This window comes from Scyliorhinus torazame, chromosome 16, assembly GCF_047496885.1.
Source record: "Scyliorhinus torazame isolate Kashiwa2021f chromosome 16, sScyTor2.1, whole genome shotgun sequence".
NCBI classification, from domain to species: domain Eukaryota; kingdom Metazoa; phylum Chordata; class Chondrichthyes; order Carcharhiniformes; family Scyliorhinidae; genus Scyliorhinus; species Scyliorhinus torazame.
In genome coordinates this window covers 188,228,751-188,245,714 of record NC_092722.1, presented here as the reverse complement: position 1 = coordinate 188,245,714, position 16,964 = coordinate 188,228,751, and the positions used below count along the sequence as shown (strand labels likewise).

The 16,964-nt window shown below is 56.3% G+C and overlaps 1 protein-coding gene across 2 annotated transcripts in view; it reads right to left on the bottom strand.

Annotated features, from left to right (window-relative positions):
- The window catches only part of crtac1b (cartilage acidic protein 1b), a 401,398-nt gene that overhangs the window by 48,695 nt on the left and 335,739 nt on the right, over window positions 1–16,964 (bottom strand). For both annotated transcript variants that reach the window (XM_072479631.1, XM_072479632.1), the window contains exon 8: window positions 15,268–15,404. In XM_072479631.1, coding sequence (XP_072335732.1) covers window positions 15,268–15,404 — 137 coding nt within the window. The remainder of the gene's footprint in view (window positions 1–15,267; window positions 15,405–16,964) is intronic.

Here is a 16,964-nt window from a genome sequence, read left to right as displayed (position 1 = left end):
GCTCACTGATTGGGCCACACGGGCGGTGGACATGTTTGACTGTTGACGATCTTCTCGAGGAAGGGCAACAACAACTTGCATTTGCATAGAGCCTTAATGTACTAAAACATCCCAAGGTGCTTCACAGGAGTGGTTATGAACCAAGGGGAAGTTAATCTCGGGCCTGGTAACGCTCTCGCTGAAGTGAAATAAGGCTGGTGAATAGCGGGGGAAGGGAGAAAACGGGAACCGCGCCAGGCTCCAAACAGTTTGCGATGCAACCAGCAACTCCCCCCACACAGGCGAAATCGGGATCTCGCCGTAGCGTGGCGAGAAAGTAATTATCACCACTTAAACTCCATTTCCACTCAGTTAACATTCCACGGCATATCCAACGGCCTCCCGTCATTCAGCGGCCTCCCCAGCGAGTGCTCACACTGGCACCGATTAGCGCTCCTTTTGAAACACGTGAACCTGGCGGAAGGGCTTCTGCGGGGAGCCGAGGAGGTGAGCGGCCATCTTTGCTCACAGGCAACGAGCCCGGGGGCGCTGGGCTTGCCGCCCCAGTGCTCGGCAGTGGGTGGGGGGACCCACCGCAGGGGTGGGCGGCTATGGGGGGGGGGGTGGAGGGCATGCTGTGGGGAGATGGGCAAAGGGACCAGGCGTCAGCCTGCATTGCAGAAGGAAGTGACAGAGGGATCATAATGGTTTTGCTGTACAAACCCCACTGCCGATGGTGTCGCCCCCTCCCCCCCCAAACCCCTACCCCCCCCCCCCCCCCCCCAACCACCTACCTACAACCACCCCCACCCCTTCTCCCGGTGCCATCAGTGGTCCTCAATGTGCTTGGCCCCCATATCACTCCCGCTACGTCCTGATGTTTCCCCAGGATGCACATCACAGGTGGAGGCAGCCAGCTGCTTGCCCCATCCCTTCGATACCCCTGACCGGCGCCACCTGGGGGCTCTGGGGCCTGTGGGCCCACGGCTCATTTGTCTGCGGCACATGCACATCCGTGCCGCCCTGTCATATGTGCTGACCCCGAGACGCGGCCTCATCAGAGGGGTGGTACTCGGGGGAGCTGGTGCCCACCGTCGCCACTCTGTGGTCCTGCTTGGCGCCCGGCACCCCCTCCTCCCAATTGGTGACCTCAGGGCCCTGGGGTTCACCTTGGGGCAGGGGGGCAGCTGCATCGTCTGGCTCTGCCAGCCCTGGCGGTTCCCCGTGGGCTGGGCCATCGTGTCGGCGCCCTCGCCGATGCTCCTCAGTGATTGGGCCATGCTCTGCAGTGACTCGGCAATGCCCACCTGCGACTGGGACAAGCTCTACGGCGCCTCGGCCATTCCCATCTGAGAGCGGGACCTGTCCCGCAGAACCTTCCTCAAGGTCAGCCTGGTACTGGATGTCATACATCAGGGGCTGGTTTATAGCACAGGGCTAAATCGCTGGCTTTTAAAGCAGACCAAGGCAGGCCGGCAGCACGGTTCAATTCCCGTTCCAGCCTCCCCGAACAGGCGCCGGAATGTGGCGACTAGGGGCTTTTCACAGTAACTTCATTTGAAGCCGACTTGTGACAATAAGCGATTTTCATTTCACTCACAAGAGCATCGACATTCTGCCGAGACCCTCAGCCATTGCCGTCACCGACTGCGCGATGCCTTGGGCACCTTCACTCATGGTGTCGGCGTCGTGCACCAGGCTCTCCGCTGCTTTTGCCACCCGAGCAGGGTTGGCCTCGGTGCCACGCATTGCCAGCGACACCTCCTGTGCCCATAGCCTCTGGGACTCCTCCAAGCAGCTATGGACCTGCTGGAGTGAACCTGACATCTCCCTCTGAACACCCGGATTGGTCCCTAGCGTCTCTACCAGCTCCGGGTACCTCTGTATCACAGGCTCAGCGTCAGGCTGGGACCCAGCTGGGTCCTGAGGTCGAGCAGACCCCCGACTGCTGTCTCGCCCGGGGGTTCCTGCCTCCATCAGCAGCAGTGTGGTGCTCACCAGATCCCATCGAGGTGTGTGTATCTGCGCTGGTGGGGGGTGGGGATGACAGCTACGATGGACCTTCAGAGCTCTCCTCCGAGGTGTTCTCCTTGGAGTCAGGAGAGGGGGGCCGCCCGGGATGGGCCGGCGCTGTCGTCTGGAGGTCCTGCAGGAGAATGGACGTGTGGTCAGTGGGAGGGATGGGTCAGTCAGTCAGGCAATAACTCACGTTTGGCAGGGCCCCCGGGTGGGGCCCGGTGATTCCTCACCTCTGCGGCCTCCGCCAGCCTCCGCGTGGGTGAGCGCTCTGTCCTCGGCCACACCGGTCGTCACCAGGTCCCGCTCCTCGAAGGAGCTGAGGATTCTGGGGCGAAATTCTCCTACCCGCCCCGCCACATTTCTGCGTCGACCGGCCGGCGGGAGTCTCCGTAACACCGGCCGGTCAATGGGGTTTCCCATTGTGGGGCAGCCCCACGCCGTCGGGAAACCCCCCGGTGCCGGCAGAACGGAGACTCCCGCCGGCGGAGAATGACGCCCCTGATGTCTGACACCCCTCCGCCTGTCTGGGCCCTCTCCCGCCGAGTGTGGCAGAGCTTTTCCTGAGGAGACACGGAGAGGGCATCGTTAGCCACACGCGTGGTTCACAGTGGGGTGGGGGGGGTGGGGGGGGGGGGGGGTGAAGGCGGGTTGGGGGAGGGATTGAGGGGGGGGGAGAACTGGGGGTGGCATGGGGAGTTGGGGGGGTGGGGTGCATGCTCCCTTGGGGGGGGGGGGGGGGGGGACGGACGGACGGTGGGGGGGTGTTGGTGTCTACTCACTCTTGATGTCCGCTGCAGGTCGATGACCTTCTTCCGGCACTGAAGGCCAGTCCTCCTGGTCACACTCCCGGCGCTCACAGCTGCCGGCACCTCATCCCAGGGAGCACTGGCTGCCCTATGGCTTACCCTCCAGGACACTCGGGGGAACAGGACGTCCCTCCTGGCCTCCACTGCATCCAGGCGCCTCCCCAGGCCAGCATCCCCGAATCTTACTGCTGGACTCCTGGGCGCCCTTGATGCGAGCTGGCTGGCGTTGGCTGAGCAAGGGCAGCTTCAATGCTGCTCGGCCTTGTTGGCGAGGGGCTGGTGAGCGCGGTCCCGGCGAATCGGCTGGCGAGGTTTCACTTGCAACGAGAAGCCGGTGAGGCCTCGTTAAGTGGGCCAATTAACGTTGACATGCGTTGCCGGCCTCGCTTTCCCGGGGAATTGCGCCCCAGGTTTAACACGGAGACAAGAAAGAGAGGTAGCAAAGCAGAGACTACTGTTACTTCGAGGGAACATTCCTGGTCCCCAACATATGTTCTGTACATGGAGCTTGCCGTGAAATCCTGGACAATTTATTAAAATTCAGGCTGTACCTCATTTCGACCAGCAGAGAGTGCAGCTGCACCAGCCACAGCAAGAGCAAGGCTCCAACAGGTGGGAATAGTCCCAATTCTTCTCCACAATGCGGCACTCCCTCAGTACTGACCCTCTGACAGTGCAGCACTCCCTCAGTACTGACCCTCTGACAGTGCAGCACTCCCTCAGTACTGACCCACTGACAGTGCGGCACTCACTCAGTACTGACCCTCTGACAGTGCGGCACTCCCTCAGTACTGACCCTCTGACAGTGCAACACTCCCTCAGTACTGACCCTCTGACAGTGCAGCACACCCTCAGTACTGACCCTCTGACAGTGCAGCACTCCCTCAGTGCTGACCTCTGACAATGCAGCACAACCTCAGTACTGACCCTCTGACAGTGCAGCACTCCCTCAGTACTGACCCTATGACAGTGCAGCACTCCCTCAGTACTGACCCTCTGACAGTGCAGCACTCCCTCAGTACTGACCCTCTGACAGTGCAGCACTCCCTCAGTACTGACCCTCTGACAGTGCAGCACTCCCTCAGTACTGACCCTCTGACAGTGCAGCACTCCCTCAGTACTGACCCTCTGACAGTGCAGCACTCCCTCAGTACTGACCCTATGACAGTGCAGCACTCCCTCAGTACTGACCCTCTGACTGTGCGGCACTCCCTCAATAGTGACCCTCTGACAGTGCGGCACTCCCTCAGTAGTGACCCTCTGACAGTGCTGTACTCCCTCAGTACTGACCCGCTGACAGTACAGCACTCCCTAAGCACTGACCCTCTGACAGTGCAGCACTCCCTCAGTACTGACCCTATGACAGTGCAGCACTCCCTCAGTACTGACCCTCTGACTGTGCGGCACTCCCTCAGTAGTGACCCTCTGACAGTGCGGCACTCCCTCAATAGTGACCCTCTGACAGTGCTGTACTCCCTCAGTACTGACCCGCTGACAGTACAGCACTCCCTCAGTACTGACCCTCTGACAGTGCAGCACTCCCTCAGTACTGACCCTATGACAGTGCAGCACTCCCTCAGTACTGACCCTTTGACAGTGCAGCACTCCCTCAGTACTGATCCTATGACAGTGCAACACTCCCTCAGTACTGATCCTATGACAGTGCAGCACTCCCTCAGTACTGACCCTCTGACAGTGCGGCACTCCCTCAGTAGTGACCCTCTGACAGTGCTGTACTCCCTCAGTACTGACCCTCTGACAGTGCAGCACTCCCTCAGTACTGACCCTCTGACAGTGCAGCACTCCCTCAGTACTGACCTTCTGACAGTGCGGCACTCCCTCAGTACTGACCCTCTGACAGTGCAGCACAACCTCAGTACTGAATCTCTGACAGTGCAGCACCCCCTCAGTACTGACCCTCTGACAGTGCAGCACTCCCTCAGTACTGACCCTCTAACAGTGCAGCACTCCCTCAGTACTGACCCTCTGACAGTGCGGCACTCCCTCAGTACTGACCCTCTGACAGTGCAGCATTCCCTCAGTACTGACCCTTTGACAGCGCAGCACAACCTCAGTACTAAATCTCTGACAGTGCAGCACTCCCTCAGTACTGACTCTCTGACAGTGCGGCACTCCCTCAGTACTGACCCTCTGACAGTGCAGCACAACCTCAGTACTAAATCTCTGACAGTGCAGCACTCCCTCAGTACTGACTCTCTGACAGTGCGGCACTCCCTCAGTACTGACCCTCTGACAGTGCGGCACTCCCTCAGTACTGACCCTCTGACAGTGCAGCACTCGCTCAGTACTGACCCTCTGATAGTGCAGCACTCCCTCAGTACTGACCCTCTGACAGTGCAGCACTCCCTCAGTACTGACCCTCTGACAGTGCAGCGCTCCCTCAGTACTGACCCTCTGACAGTGCAGCACTCCCTCAGTACTGACCCTCTGACAGTGCAGCACTCCCTCAGTACTGACCCTCTGACAGTGCGCCACTCCCTCGGTACTGACCCTATGACAGTGCAGCACTCCCTCAATACTGACCCTATGACAGAGCAGCACTCCCTCAGTACTGACCCTCTGACAGTGCGGCACTCCCTCAGTACTGACCCTCTGACAGTGCTGTACTCCCTCAGTACTGACCCTCTGACAGTGCAGCACTCCCTCAGCACTGACCCTCTGACAGTGCGGCACTCCCTCAGTACTGACCCTCTGACAGTGCAGCACTCCCTCAGTACTGACCCTCTGACAGTGCGGCACTCCCTCAGTACTGACCCTCTGACTGTGCTGTACTCCCTCAGTACTGACCCTCTGACAGTGCAGCACTCCCTCAGTACTGACCCTCTGACAGTGCGCCACTCCCTCAGTACTGACCCTCTGACAGTGCGCCACTCCCTCAGTACTGACCCTCTGACAGTGCAGCACTCCCTCAGTACTGACCCTCTGACAGTGCAGCACTCCCTCAGTACTGACCCTCTGACAGTGAGGCACCCCCTCAGTACTGGCCCTTTGACAGTGCAGCACTCTCTCAGTACTGACCCTTTGACAGTGCAGCACTCCCTCAGTACTGACCCTCTGACAGTGCGGCACCCCCTCAGTACTGACCCTTTGACAGTGCAGCACTCCCTCAGTACTGACCCTTTGACAGTGCAGCACTCCCTCAGTACTGACCCTCTGACAGTGCAGCACTCCCTCAGTACTGACCCTCTGACAGTGCGGCACCCCCTCAGTACTGACCCTCTGACAGTGCAGCACTCCCTCAGTACTGACCCTTTGACCGTGCAGCACTCCCTCAGTACTGACCCTTTGACAGTGCAGCACTCCCTCAGTACTGACCCTCTGACAGTGCAGCACTCCCTCAGTACTGACCCTCTGACAGTGCAGCACTCCCTCAGTTCTGACCCTTTGACAGTGCAGCACTCCCTCAGTACTGACCCTCTGACAGTGCAGCACTCCCTCAGTACTGACCCTTTGACAGTGCAGCACTCCCTCAGTACTGACTCTCTGACAGTGCGGCACCCCCTCAGTACTGACCCTCTGACAGTGCAGCACTCCCTCAGTACTGACCCTTTGACAGTGCAGCACTCCCTCAGTACTGACCCTCTGACAGTGCAGCACTCCCTCAGTACTGACCCTTTGACAGTGCAGCACTCCCTCAGTACTGACCCTCTGACAGTGCAGCACTCCCTCAGTACTGACCCTTTGACAGTGCAGCACTCCCTCAGCACTGACCCTCTGACAGTGCGGCACCCCCTCAGTACTGACCCTCTGACAGTGCAGCACCCCCTCAGTACTGACCCTTTGACAGTGCAGCACTCCCTCAGTACTGACCCTTTGACAGTGCAGCACTCCCTCAGTACTGACCCTCTGACAGTGCAGCACTCCCTCAGTACTGACCCTCTGACAGTGCGGCACCCCCTCAGTACTGACCCTCTGACAGTGCAGCACTCCCTCAGTACTGACCCTTTGACAGTGCAGCACTCCCTCAGTACTGACCCTTTGACAGTGCAGCACTCCCTCAGTACTGACCCTTTGACAGTGCAGCACTCCCTCAGTACTGACCCTCTGACAGTGCAGCACTCCCTCAGTACCGACCCTCTGACAGTGCAGCACTCCCTCAGTACTGACCCTTTGACAGTGCAGCACTCCCTCAGTACTGACCCTCTGACAGTGCAGCACTCCCTCAGTACTGACCCTTTGACAGTGCAGCACTCCCTCAGTACTGACCCTCTGACAGTGCGGCACCCCCTCAGTACTGACCCTCTGACAGTGCAGCACTCCCTCAGTACTGACCCACAGATAGGGCTGAGCGGTCTTGCTGTCACTATTACATCTGCTATTGAAGAAATACCAGAAATGGGCTTGGGAAACGCCACAAGAGGCCTTTGAAAGAGTTAAACAACAGATGCCATTGTCTCATTTATTGGCTCATTGCAATCCCAATGGAGAGCTCATCATGAGATGTAACACCTCTCCTCATGGAGCTGGGATGGAAATTGTTGGAAAGAGAGCACGGAAGGATCTATTGCCTCCGCGTCCAGAATTCTTTCAGAAGCAGAGTGGCGCTGCTCACAGGTTGAGAAGGAAAGCTTGACGGTCATAACTGGGTTAAAAAGATTCCATCAGTACATGTATGTGTGGTACTGAGTATTAGAGGTATTACGGAACCCTGAATAATGCTGTAAGACCATTGGTGTGGGAGGTACCTGAGACTGCTATTTCATTGGTGAAGCCTGCCTGCTGGTTCCGCCCAGTAAGGCGGAGTATAAGAGCCTGTGTCTCCCCAGCAGCTGCATTCTGTACCTGCGCTGCTGGGGGAAACATCTCGTACAATAAAGCCTTCAATTGTTTCCAATCTCGCTTCTGGAGTTATTGATCGAGCATCAGTATGATGGATATTTTGTGATCGTGGCTGACCACAAACCTTTACTGGGCCTTATTAAAGAAGATGGAGCAATCCCTCCTATCGCCTATCCCCGGGTACAGCGTGCGGGCCGTATAATTGGCAGCCTGCGAATATTCCTTTGAACATTGCCCTGGATCGCGAATATCCAATGTAGCCTTGAGTCATGCCCTGTTGCCCCCACAAGCCTGTCTCCTCGACTGCGTTAGAGAGGTCACGATGACCTTCAATTGCTTTCGAAACCCTCGCGGTATCAGCAATGCCAATCATGACTTCGACACAAAAGGGCCCAACCTTATCAAAACTGATCGCAAGGGTGGGTATGAGCCTCGGCTGCTGCTGCCACGAGAATGTCACAGCAGCTCAAACAGGACCAGAGCATCAGTTAATGCAAAGGTGAAGAGCATAGTGCAGTCATGTACATAGAGCACTTATAAAGAGAGACTGCACCAGTGGGCTTCCCCCTGAACTTGTCAGAAAGATCCAGAGAACGCTTGTACAATTCTTCTGGGACAAGACTTTGCACGAGGTCGCTGCCAAGTTTGAGTCTCCTGTTTAGGGGAGGGGGGGCGAGGTGCCCACGCACTCAGGTGACGATAGTCCACCTTCAGACCAGACAGTGATACCTCTACATCGACCTCTCTCCCAGATGAAGTGTCCTGGCGATGTATTTCTTCTCCAGGTGCACCGCCTGCACTATGACGTGCAGCTCCTGGTTATAGGCCTGAGGGGCCTCCGTAAGTCCTTGCAGGCATTTAGCCATCTTTTACCAGCACCTGCTCCGAGTCGCGAACATTGTCACCTCGCCCCGCAGCTGACTCCCCCGCCTGGAGTAGCATCTGTCGTCAGGGAGGCACTGCTCGGATCTCCGCACCTCCGCCAACACGGTTTTGGCTGGCTGGCGGAGGGAAGGACTGTGGCCGCTGGTGTGACCAGGAACGGGGTCATGAAGCGTGGCGGAGGACTGGGCTGGAATCACACTCCATGAGTTGGCACCCCGTGCACGGGTGGATGTCCAGCTTGCGGCCAATGCCACCCGCGACCTCGAGCCGGTCGTGCTGGGAACCAATGGCACTCGAGGAGGCGCGGCGGGTGGGCGGTGAGCTCCTGGCCGAGCCCACCCTTGCTTGGGTGGAATTTCACATCGGCCCTCAGCTCAACACTATCCACCCCCACCCCTCCGCCCCTCGGGAGCCGGAGCCCCACAGTCTGCCCCTCTCTACCATGGCGATATTCATGGCCGGCTGCCCCTGGAGAGAGAGAGCACGTGGTGCCTGCCAGCAACATCGAGGCTTCCGTGCCCAGGAGGGGGTTTTATCGACCCCATTAATCACGTTTCGGGCTGATGCTTTACGTTTTCTTTGCAATTTATTTTTGTTCGACGAATCGACCCTTTAAGGGGCTGATCACTTGATTTGTCCCTTCGCTTATTTAGTTTTCGTTTAATTGTTTCAACCTGAAGTAGCGTAAAGAGAGTCTCCTGGGGCATGGGGGCTGGTCGTGTGGGAGCAAGCACATGCAATGCTGCACACTGTGAATAAACCTGACTCAGTGCCTAGTTTGATGCTGCACCAGCTGGCGTGGGATCGATATCGCAGCATCCTCACTTGCTACTGCTCTTTGCCTCATGTTGCAGAACTGAGCCCATTCCACTAACCCCCAACCCCATTGCCCCCTTCGGGTGCTTCGCGTCATCCGCCGTGGCAGCCGCCCTGTCGCAGAATTAAACCCCGAACGCCCGATTCCTATTCTTTAACATTCCTTCACACCCATGTGGGTGTCGCTGGCGAGGCTAGCGTTCTCTCACTGCCCTCGAGAAGGTGGTGATGAGCCACATTGCTGAGCTGCTGTAGTCCATGTGATGTCGGGACGGCCACGGTGCTGTTGGAGAGGGAGCTCCAGGATTTGGACAGTGAAGGAACGGCGATATGTTTCCTAGTCGGGCGGTTTTCCCATGTTTCTGCTGCCCTCGCCCTTCCGGATGGTGGCACTCGCGGGTGTGGAAGGTGCTGCCAACGTCGCCTGGGTGAGCTGCTGCCGTGCCTCTTGCAAACGGTACGCACGGCTGCCACTGTGCGTCGGTGGCGGAGGGAGTGAATGTCGAACGTTAGTGGATGGGAGGCCAAATCAAGCGGGGCTGCTTTGTCCTGGATGATGTCGAGCATCTTGAGCATTGTTGGGGCTGGCTCTTGTGGTGAATGTATAATTACTGAGAATTCTCCAGTGCACTGTGTTATGTTATTAACCCTGTGGGCTCCACCTATGGGCCATTGTGTGGCTTCACCCACAGGGGGTATGTTGGGGCATGTACGGGCTCCGCCCATGGTTCCACCCCCTTTACGGGAAGTATAAAAGCTGCTGACTTGCGGGGCCACCTTCAGTGTTGTACCGGTCGCAGGCAGGCACAGTTCTAAGCTGATTAAAACCACGGTTTACTTCTCCACGTGTCTTCGAGTGAATTGGTGGTTGCATCACCCCTCATCCAGGCGAGCGGAGAGTATTCCATCTCCTGAGGCCTGTGCTGATTTTCCTCCATCACCTCAGCTTTCCACAAGTAAAGGCAAGATGAGAAGTAACAGGCTATTCGGGCCATGGTGGGGGGGGGGGGGGGGCGGGGGGGCCCTTTCTCTGGGCCCGACTGGCAGTCGTCGAGGTGAACAGCGACCCCTGACCTGACCCAGAGCAGCTAACCCGAGGCAGCCCGCGAGCTGCGAACCTTCCGCTCTCCCTCGGACGTGCAGCACGGTTGGTTCGCCCCCGTCTCCCTGGGCCCAGCAATCCCACCATGCGTTAAGTCACCTCCCTCCTCATTAATTCGGGGAGTCATTTACTTCTTCCTGAAAGATGTTGTTCTTTAATAGGCGCCTCAGAGGATCGATAACAGAGGCTTTGAGTGATGGGTATTAGGTGAGAATAAAGTGCCATTGAGGAAGAGAGAGAGGGAGAGAGGAACGCGACTGCATCTGAAAGTCGGCAAATTGAAAAGCCTCTGTTCCTTGCCTGAGCACATTCATCACACAGACTGACGACTAAATGCAATCTATATATTAATATCTGAGAGCACTCTGTCAGTTCAATATTCACAAAATGAAATGCAATACAAGCCCAACGAAAATTATCACCAGAGAAAACATATATTGCCGTTGATCTATTGGATGTAGGCATGTGGACTGCTCATCATTAGGCAGAGAACATGATCTGCAAGGTGCCTGCACAAGGCCTACGTTTTATCCATTACACTTTCGCCCTCCTCACTATTCTCTCCTCTTCTCCCGAAACCACTTTAACACCGGCCAGGGGAACAGGTCCAATCTCCTACTCGAAAACTGGTGGTTAATTGGGAATCCAGTTGTGGTTAATTGGGAATATTTTTCTGTGGTTGGCCCAGTTAAGTTCCTGGGAAATAGTAACCCCCAGAACGTTGACCACAGGGAATTCAGCAATGATGGTACCCTTTGAATGTCATGGGGAGATGATGAGAATGTCTTTCCACCTTTGACAAAGAGTCATCGGACTCGAAACGTTCGCTCTTTTCTCTCCCTACAGATGCTGTCAGACCTGCTGAGATTTTCCAGCATTTTGTCTTTGATCAGAATGCCTCTCGTTGGAGTTGGTCATTGCATGGCATTCATATGGCTCACAGGTGGCTTGCCACTTAGCAACCCAATCCCAGTTAAGCTCCATGCCGGAGAACTCCACTTGGGGGAGCTCCACGTGGGAGAGCTCCGTGCGGGAGAGCTCCGTGCGGGAGAGCTCCGTGCGGGAGAGCTCCGTGTGGAGAGGTCTGTGTCAGAGAGCTCCGTGTGGGAAAGCTCCGTGTGGGTGAGCTCCGTATGGGAGAGCTCCGTGTGGATGAGCTCCGTGTGGGAGAGCTCCGTGTGGGAGAGGTCTGTGTCAGAGAGCTCCGTGTGGGCGAGGTCCATGTGGGAGAGCTCCGTGTGGGTGAGCTCCGTGAGGGAGAGCTCCTTGTGGGAGAGCTCTGTGTGGGAGAAGTCTGTGTCAGAGAGCTCCGTGTGGGAGAGCTCCGTGTGGGATAGCTCCTTGTGGGAGAGCTCCGTGTGGAGAGCTCCGTGTGGGAGAGCTCCGTGTGGGAGAGCTCCGTGTGGGAGAGCTCCGTGAGGGAGAGCTCCGTGTGGGAGAGCTCCGTGTGGGAGAACTCTGTGTGGGAGAGCTCCGTGTGGGAGAGCTCCGTGTGGGATAGCTCCGTGTGGGTGAGCTCTGTGTGGGAGAAGTCTGTGTCAGAGAGCTCCGTGTGGGAGAGCTCCGTGTGGGATAGCTCCGTGTGGGTGAGCTCCGTGTGGGAGAGCTCCTTGTGGGAGAGCTCCGTGTGGGAGAGCTCCGTGTGGGAGAGCTCCGTGTGGGAGAGCTCCGTGTGGGTGAGCTCCGTGTGGGAGAGTTCATCAACTATTTCCTGTGGCAATAATTAATAATAATGTCACAAGTAGGCTTCAATGAAGTTACTGTGAAAAGCCCCTAGTCACCACATTCCGGCGCCTGTTCGGGAAGGCCGGTACGGGAATTGAACCCGCGCTGCTGGCATTGTTCGGCATTACAAGCCAGCTGTTTAGCCCCACTGTGCTAAATCAGCCTCTGTATCCTGAATCCTCAGACTGTGACCCCTGGTTTTGGAAACACCCCATCATTGGTAACATCTTCCCTGCATCTACCCTGTCCAGTCCTGTTAGAATTTTATAAGTCTCTATGAGATCCCCCCCCATTCTCCTGAACTCCAGTGAGAACAATCCCAACCTAGTCAATCTCTCCTCATATGACAGTCCCGCCATCACTGGAATCAGTCTGGTAAACCTTCGCTGCATGTGGGAGAGCTCCATGTGGGGAGAGCTCCGTGTGGGAGAGCTCCGTGTGGGAGAGCTCCGTGTGGGTTGAGCTCCGTGTGGGAGAGCTCTGTGTGGGAGAGCTCCGTGTGGGAGAGCTCCGTGTGGAGAGCTCCGTGTGGGAGAGCTCCGTGTGGGAGAGCTCCGTGAGGGAGAGCTCCGTGTGGGAGAGCTCCGTGTGGAGAACTCTGTGTGGGAGAGCTCCGTGTGAGAGCTCCGTGAGGTGAGCTCTGTGTGGGAGAAGTCTGTGTCAGAGAGCTCCGTGTGGAGCGGAGAGCTCCGTGTGGGATAGCTCCGTGTGGGTGAGCTCCGTGTGGGAGAGCTCCGTGTGGGAGAGCTCCGTGTGGGAGAGCTCCGTGTGGGAGAGCTCCGTGTGGGTGGAGCTCCGTGTGGGAGAGCTCCGTGTGGGAGAGCTCCGTGTGGGAGAGCTCCGTGTGGGAGAGCTCCGTCGTGGGAGTTCATCAACTATTTCCTGTGGCAATAATTAATAATAATGTCACAAGTAGGCTTCAATGAAGTTACTGTGAAAAGCCCCTAGTCACCACATTCCGTCGCCTGTTCGGGGAGGCCGGTACGGGAATTGAACCCGCGCTGCTGGCATTGTTCGGCATTACAAGCCAGCTGTTTAGCCCACTGTGCTAAATCAGCCTCTGTATCCTGAATCCTCAGACTGTGACCCCTGGTTTTGGAAACACCCATCATTGGTAACATCTTCCCTGCATCTACCCTGTCCAGTCCTGTTAGAATTTTATAAGTCTCTATGAGATCCCCCCCCCATTCTCCTGAACTCCAGTGAGAACAATCCCAACCTAGTCAATCTCTCCTCATATGACAGTCCCGCCATCCCTGGAATCAGTCTGGTAAACCTTCGCTGCATGTGGGAGAGCTCCATGTGGGAGAGCTCCGTGTGGGAGAGCTCCGTGTGGGAGAGCTCCGTGTGGGAGAGCTCCGTGTGGGAGAGCTCCGTGTGGGTGAGCTCCGTGTGGGAGAGCTCTGTGTGGGAGAGCTCCGTGTGGGAGAGCTCCGTGTGGGAGAGCTCCGTGAGGGAGAGCTCTGTGTGGGAGAGCTCCGTGTGGATAGCTCCGTGTGGGAGAGCTCCGTGTGGGAGAGCTCCGTGTGGAATAGCTCCGTGTGGGAGAGGTCCGTGTGGGAGAGCTCCATGTGGGAGAGCTCCGTGTGGGAGAGCTCCGTGAGGGAGAGCTCCGTGTGGGAGAGCTCCGTGTGGGAGAGCTCCGTGTGGGAGAGCTCCGTGTGGGAGAGCTCTGTGTGGAAGAGCTCTGTGTGGGAGAGCTCTGTGTGGGAGAGCTCCGTGTGGGAGAGCTCCGTGTGGGAGTGCTCCGTGTGGGAGAGCTCCGTGTGGGAGAGCTCCGTGTGGGAGAGCTCCGTGTGGGAGAGCTCCATGTGGGAGAGCTCCGTGTGGGAGAGGTCCGTGTGGGAGAGCTCCGTGTGGGAGAGCTCCGTGTGGGAGAGCTCCATGTGGGAGAGCTCCGTGTGGGAGAGGTCCATGTCAGAGAGCTCCGTGTGGGAGTGCTCCGTGTGGGAGAGCTCCGTGTGGGAGAGCTCCGTGTGGGAGAGGTCCGTGTGGGAGAGGTCCGTGTCAGAGAGCTCTGTGTCAGTGAGATCCATGTCGGAGAGCTCCATGATTCAATGGAAGGTAGAATTAAGCGTAATGCAATGACCACATGATCCAATGAAGTGAATGACCCGTGCAGGAGGATGTGCTGAATGAATCTGAGGTCAGTACAGGTTCTATGCTCCAATGTTAGTGAGTGCCTTCAGGCACTAGAATAAAACGAGGGATAAAGGGGTTAAGCTTTGGGGACAGGTTCAGAGACTGGGCTTGTACTTCCTATGTATTGAAGAATATAAAGATCTGACTGAGACCCAAAGGGCCAGATGACCTACTCCTGTTCCTATGTTCTTCGATGTTTCAGATTATAAATTAGAGAGAGTTGTTCAGGGGTGATGTAAAAAAAACTCACCCTCACACAAAGTGGAGTGAAAATCTGGATCAGTCCCCCCTGCAAAAAGCCGCTGGGGCTGGGGGTGGAAAGTGTGGGGGGGGGGGGGGGGGGGGCGCATTCGGGGCCAACTGAAAATGGCACAACTGAGTTTGATGCATTTGTTTGAGTATATTTTGGGTTCCGAAACCGAGCCGAGCAGGTGACATTAGGACACAGAACAGCCTTTGTTTCGAGTTGAATGTGGGACAGGCTTGAGGGAAAAATGACCTATTCTTCTTTCTGCGAAAGGGGATAAAATTATGTCAAATAATGTTTCAAAAGGCCACAATCTTCGGGATGAGAGGCTTCAGTTATGACGAGGGATTGGAAAGGTCATGACTGCTCCCTGCAACGGGGAGGTTTAAGAACTGACCTATTGGAGGCATTCCGAGATGGTAAGAGCTATTGATAAAGTAGATGGAGACAAACTATTCTCTCTGGCGAGTGGATCAATAACCAGGGGTCATAGATTTAGAACCATTGACAAACAATCTCGAGGGGATATGAGAATTCTTTTTGGCACGCAGAATTGCTGAGATCTGGGATGTTCTGAAAAGATTCCGGAATTAATTTTAAAGGAACGTGGGGACTTGAAGATGAGGCGCTCCCAGGGTTACAGACTAAACACAAATGAATGCTCCTCCCACCATAGATACGATCGGCTGAATAGACACCCTTCTGTGCTGAAAGTTTCTACCATTCTGTAACAAGATCTGACCCACCTGAAGATGCGGTTTGCCGAAGACCCTCGGTACGCGATATTGTTGAAGAATACCTCCAGCTCCTGGTCATTGTCAAAATCCGCTACAATCACCGTTCTAACTGGTGAGGGCATTGCGAACGCCTGGGTCGCTATATCCTAAGAAAAAAACACATTAGGCCCAGAGATTATCAAACAGCCCGTGAAGGAGAGGATGCCAGCCCGTATCGGTGCCCACAGAGGGAGGGCACGACACGACCACACACCGATCGCAGGTTACATGTGAGACCCGAGATACCCATTTGAGATGCCCACTGATTCCCCCCCCCCCCCCCTCGTTAGCAGCATCAGAAAGTGGATTTTAATGGAACATTGGTCGGGCCTTGGCCACGGGGTGGGGGACAGCTAACCAGTACCACCCTGTCCGCCGCTGTGCCTACAGTAAGATTACATCTTCCATTTTCACCGTCTCCCTCTGCAGGTTCGATCTCTCCATTATCTCTGTTTTCCTGTCGTGCGTGTGTCAACAACACCCCCCCCCCCCCCCCCACCACCCCGTGGCCAAGGCCCGACCAATGTTCCATTAAATTCCTCGCCCCGCTTGGAGAGGCAAACCTTTATTCCCTTCGCCATTGCTACCCCTCTGCCATCCCAGTCACTGAATGTTACTGCGCCTGGATGTCAAAGCAGCCTCCATTCCCCACACCTCTTCCTGCCAACCGAGAGACGCACCTCCCTGACCGGGACAGCCGACCCACGCCAAAACAAACCTCTCTTGACCTGCACCCCGCTGCTCTGCTCCGCGTCCTCTATTGCAAGCCCCCCCCCCAATCCCCGCTTCAGTACTACTCCCTCTGTGCTGATTCCATTGCACCTGTCCGATACCCACCTTTCTCTCACCAATGTGCACTCTTCTATTCTGATGACCAGTGTCCCCATTGCTCTCAGACCAACCTTTCACACCAGCAGCAGCCAAGAGTGGAGGGGGTAACCTTATAGCAGGGAGTGGGACACTGGAAAGCCCGTGAGACAGGGAACTGAGGAGATAGGGAGACAGGGATAGGGAGACATAGAGATGAAGAAAAGGTCCACAGAATCCATAAAATTCCGACAGTGCAGAATGAAGACATTCAGCCCATCGGGCAGACCCTCTGAAAAACGGTCTACCCACTCCCCCGCCATGTCCCTGTAACCCTGTGTCCCCTCCATGGGGAGGGGGAGATAGGATGATGTGGATGGGGGATAGGGCTGGGGGTGGGGCAATAAAGACCGGAGGGGTGTGAGGTGGCAATTTGGGGGATGAGACGCTGGAGGGTTGGGGTCTTTGGGACAATCAGGAATTAGGATGGGAAGTTTGAGTTGAGGGGGAGGATGGAAGGGTTCTACAATTCATGGGCATTGTTAATCCTGCACTTTCAGGAATTGGATGCCATTGACCATTAGGAGGGGGGCGGCGTGGGAAGGCAGTTTAGTGTGTTTATTGTTTGCCATGTATGGGATGACCGCGGATTCTCTTTTGGTCTTTCTTGTTTTGTATTTGGGATGTAGGGGGGAGGTTTGGGTTAGTATGATGAGGGGAATGCTGGTTGGGGGATTGCTATTGTATTTGTTATTTTTGGTTATCTGTGGGCGGCACGGTAGCACAGTGGTCAGCACTGTCGCTTCACAGCTCTCGGGTCCCAGGTTCGATTCCCGGCTTGGGTCACTGTCTGTGCGGAG